The 4,834-nt window shown below is 42.3% G+C and overlaps 1 protein-coding gene across 1 annotated transcript; it reads right to left on the bottom strand.

Annotated features, from left to right (window-relative positions):
• Positions 1–348: 348 nt before the first annotated feature.
• LOC123872262 lies at positions 349–4,459 on the bottom strand. The gene is made up of 2 exons (XM_045916433.1): positions 760–4,459; positions 349–488 (listed from the first exon to the last, which is right to left on the bottom strand). Exons 1-2 carry the CDS (start codon positions 4,457–4,459, stop codon positions 349–351), a joined length of 3,840 nt encoding a protein of 1,279 aa, XP_045772389.1.
• Between the last annotated feature and the right edge of the window lie 375 nt (positions 4,460–4,834).

Raw genomic sequence — 4,834 nt, 5'->3', positions numbered from 1 at the left:
AATCCGAGGCTCCGTCTGTCCTTTGCTTTCGTATAAGCCTATCTCTTTCTCCGACTTTTCTGGACACCTCGAGTGGGTCATAAAAACCCGCAGACAATAGATGTTTACGTTTCTGGAGTGATTTCGACGCTGGCCTATTGTTCTTTTCGGCGTAAACAGACAGTCCTTTGTTTTGACGCACTTATTTTGAACTTGTATTTTCTCGAAGTAAATTAATAGAGAATCATCGCGAACAATCTCCCCGCGGTGCCAAAGCACCTTCTCACGTTTAAAGCGATGATTCTGTAGGAACCACCACGATGACTCGACGGCTAGGACGTCTTGGCATTCCTCCGGTAGTTTGCACGTCTATAATTCGCGTTCTTCCTTGTTTCTTTTATTGTTCGTCCTTTCTTCCTCAGGGTTTGAGTTTGGTTTCCATTTCTCTTCCTTCTGCTTGGCGGCGTTGACGGTATTATTCTTCCTTTGTCTTGTCGCCTTCTTTCTTTCTTTTCCAGATTTTCATTCGCTTTTTCAAATCTTCTCACAGGCCATTCATCCTCGTTTTTGCGCAAGAAAGAAGGGCCTTGGAACCATCTCGCTGCTTGGTCAAAGTCATTTGGCGTCCCTCTCGTCGCATCGTCGGCTGGATTTTCTTTAGTAGGCCCTTTACCCACCTCCATTCTCCAACGTTTGTCGATTCTTCGATTTCAGCCAGCCGGTGAGCTACGAAGGTTTTAAATTTTCGAGGATCAGATTTAATCCATTGCAACACTGTACTTGAGTCGGTCCAATATGCTTTCTTTAGCACACGTAGATCCATTTCGTGTTCCATTGTCGCTGCTAACCTTGTCCCTAGTAAAGCAGCCTGCAGTTCTAGCCTTGGAATCGAAATAGGTTTCGTCGGTGCGACCCTTGCTTTCCCTGCAATTAGGGTAACGTGTATCTTCCCATCAGTTCCTATAGTCCGCCAATACACGGTTGCGGCATAAGCTTCTTCGCTTGCGTCTGTGAAGGTATGTAATTCTCCTTCTTGCGAGTACGGTGAGATACATCTTGCGATTTTTAATTCTGTTAGAGTGGATACTTCTTCCAAATACTTCAACCATGACTTCACTTGATCTTCGTGAATTTTTTCATCCCAGTCAATTTTCGTTCTCCAAATATCTTGAATTAATTTCTTCCCCTGAATCAATACAGGTGTCGCAAATCCCAAAGGGTCAAATGTTGACATGACAGCGCTCATTACTTCTCGTTTGGTGGGAATTTTCGTCCCATTCATGAGTTCTTCCGAGGTATTTCGTAAACCAACATTAAAAGCCAATGCATCTTCTTTCATCAACCATCTTAAACCAAGAGTTTTTTCTTCTTTCGTGAGTTCTAAAGAATCATTCTGTATCTTTTCTCTGAATTCCTCAATTACTCTCGCATCATTGCTAGCCCAGCCTTTCAAGTGAAAACTTGCCTTTTCATGAATTTCTTTCACTTTTGCTGCCGTTTGCTTTGCTTCTTCAGTGGTCCTGAAACTTTGCAGGTAATCGTCCATATAATGGTTCTTTTCAATTGCTTTCACTGCTTCAGGGAAAGATTTTCCGTATTCCTTAGCGTTTTTATTCATAACGTATATGGCGGTCGCTGGAGACGATGCAGCTCCAAAGATTACCGAAGTCATCCGATATTCTTCAGGTTTCTTCTTTCTATCTTCTCCACGCCATAAGAATCTAAGGCTGTCTCTACCCGCTTCTCTTATCTTTATCCTTAGAAACATTTCTTGAATATCGGCCACCACTGCTACTGGACCCTCTCTGAATCGTAACAAAACTCCAAATAGGGATTGAAGTAAATCCGGTCCTGCTAGTAGCGCATCATTAAGGCTTTTACCTTCAAATTTTGCCGCTGCATCGAACACTATTCTTGGCTTCTTTTTGATTGGATGAACGACTGCAAAATGAGGAAGATAAAAGGTTCTCCCGCTACTGGTATTTTCTGGGGCCTTTTCTGCGTAACCCTTTTCCAACAACTTCTCTATTTGCTTTGTATAAGATTCTTTTAATGCATCGTCTCGGTCTAGTTTCTTTTCAATATTCATAAGTCGTCGAAGAGCTTGATGGTAATTGTTCGGTAGAGTTTCATCTTCTTTTTTCCATAAAAGCCCTGTTTCGTATTGATCACTTGGTAGTTTCTTCGTGGTACTCTCTAGAACTTCTAAGGCTCTTCGGTCACTGTCATTACTAGGCAAATTAGGTTGTATTCCCAAAGACTCCAGTTTAAAGTGTTCTCTGACGATTTCTTCTATTTCATCTTCCTTAGTTCGGCAGTGGTTAGCGAAGTTAACTACGGCATTAGCACTTGTATCAAATCCATGCAGAACCCATCCTAGTCTTGTAAGTGATGCCACTGGTTTGGTGGCCTTTCCTTTTAATAGTTTCCTTGTGACAATCAATCCCCAATTGTCCTGTCCTATAAGAAGCTTAGGCTTTTCACCGGTGTAAACGAGTTCTTTTCTGATTTTTACTAAATGAGGACAATTGTTTATTACGTCTGTATCAACTTCTTGTTCTGACAACTTCAAATCGTCCATTGTCCTGGCTTCCATGGTCATTATTTCTCTACTGTTGACGCCTTTTATTTTCAATTTGACCTTCAAGGAGTTATTCTTCTTCAATTCTTTTCCACCAACCGTTTCTATTGTCAATGGTTCTCTCTTTCCTTCAACTCCAATCTTCTCTGTAATCGAGGAATCTACCAGTGTAATTGTAGATCCTTCATCTAACAATGCTAACACTCGGACTTTTCCTTTTGGGCCATATAGGTTCACTGGCACCATCTTCAAATACACCTTTCCTTTAGTCACTGTGGTATTGATGGATACAATTTTCTCTTCTGGTTCATCATCAAAATACCCATCTTCATCGTTATATGTTTCATCTTCGTAGTCGACATTGTTGCACGACTCGTTCTTCTGCTGGACTGCAGCTGGTGCGGGTCTTTCAGAATGAAGAGCTACATGGTGGTATCTCCTGCATCTCCTACAGGGTGGAGCCTTGCAGTCCAGTCTCTGGTGTCTGTAACGAAGGCACTTGAAACATATCTTAGCTTTCTTCGCAATTTCCCATCGTTCATCTACGCTTGCTTCTCTGAATTTCTTGCATTCTAATAGGCCATGATTCTCATCACATAAGTTACATGCACTCTTAACTGTGCGAATGGCTATTTCTCGACTCGTCGACGGTGATTCTTGTTTTCTCTCTTCTGGCTCTAACATAGCGTGAACTATCCTTCTCATGTTTGCATATTGCGGCTTTATGGTGTCAATAATTTCAGGTGGAGCGAAAACTCCATAATTCTGTACTTCTTCGGTAAGAAATAAATCGATTATTTCTAGGTCGGCTATTTCTGTATCTCTGTATCGGCTATAAAAGGCGACGTATCTATCGAACATGTTCACTGACATTTTTTCCCTTATGCACTTGGAAGTTTCTGGTGAGTGAAGATACTGTGGTTTCTTCAAGGTTTTGATGACAGAAATAGAGGCCTTTACCTGGCTGGCGAATCTGCAAATGTCTCTTGGATCATTTTTCACTGGTTTTATCCGTTTCATTTTTTCTAACTCGGCTAGTGCTAAAGATCCAGGTCTACCAAATCTATCTTCAAGGTGCTGCATTACGATCATTGGATCATCAACGCTATTCATCAAGCTTTCCATTGCCTCTTTGGCAATTCCTCGTAGAGCCTTGCGAAGGCGCGCTCGGTTCATTGCGTGGGAAAAATTCTCAGCTGATTCAAAATAAGCTTTCTTGAAATTTAACCACTCTGCACTTGCACCACTGAATGAAGGCAACTCTATAATATCTCTATCTTTTTCGTTTAACTTCTTGATTTCCTGTACAAGTAATTGTACCGTCGATATTTCATCTTGCCTTGACGCCTGGTGCTGACTTTTATTTTCAAATTCTTCTGAAGCTTGGATTACCCATTCTTCGACATGTTGTTCTTGTTCGTAAATTTCATCTTCGGTTTCCTCTTGTTCCTGTAATGCCAATAATTTCGCTCGAGCCAGCTTTTCACGGGCTTTGGCGGTTTCATACTCCCTCTGCGCTAACTCTTTTTCAATTTCGGACCTCTCTTTCCTCGGCAACGGGTACGCGTTATCCGCACGCGTAGACTTATAAGGGTTCAAAGAAGTCCTTCGTACGTCCAGCGCTTGTTGACGTGATTCCTTAATTTTGTCTTTCATCCTGAATGATCCAGAAGGCTCAACATTCGGTGAAACGTCGATAGTACCAGAAGTGAATACCGGAATGCCCCCCTCTGTGGGGGCAGGGTCTGTATTCCCCCTGATTACGTCCCCGATCTGTTGCACCGGGGACCCCACTGCTCTGACGTTTACACAGGGCGGAGGCGTCCTTAACGTAGATTGACTGGTAGTGGACGTGTCTGTAGACTCGACTGGTATACTCACAGTCACATCTCTCGCCATGGTTTCCGCCGTAATCCTTGAGCGTGATTCTGATCTTGTTGTCGGCATCCTCACCTGGTTTACCTACTACAATAACCCGATCCGGCTCTTCGAAGGACCAATTGTAACGCACTGAGCACTAAGTAACCTTATAACTGGCGGGTAGGTAGGTACGTCAAGGTACGTGCGACAACTACAGTGAAACACTTATTAAGGTAAATCACGTTTATTCAACACACAACAATATTTCTAATTACACTTAATACTTTACTAATTCACTACACTTAATTTCACTTAAGAGTCCACTGTTCAGTTCTCAGCACTTTTCACTGTTAAGAGTATACACACACACACACTGGTCCGTCGCCGAAAACGTCAGTTTATATAGTAATCCGA

This window comes from Maniola jurtina, chromosome 2 (genome assembly GCF_905333055.1).
Source record: "Maniola jurtina chromosome 2, ilManJurt1.1, whole genome shotgun sequence".
Taxonomy (NCBI): Eukaryota; Metazoa; Arthropoda; class Insecta; order Lepidoptera; family Nymphalidae; genus Maniola; species Maniola jurtina.
Note: the sequence above shows the minus strand (reverse complement) of the source record. Positions and strands in the feature narration are given on the sequence as shown.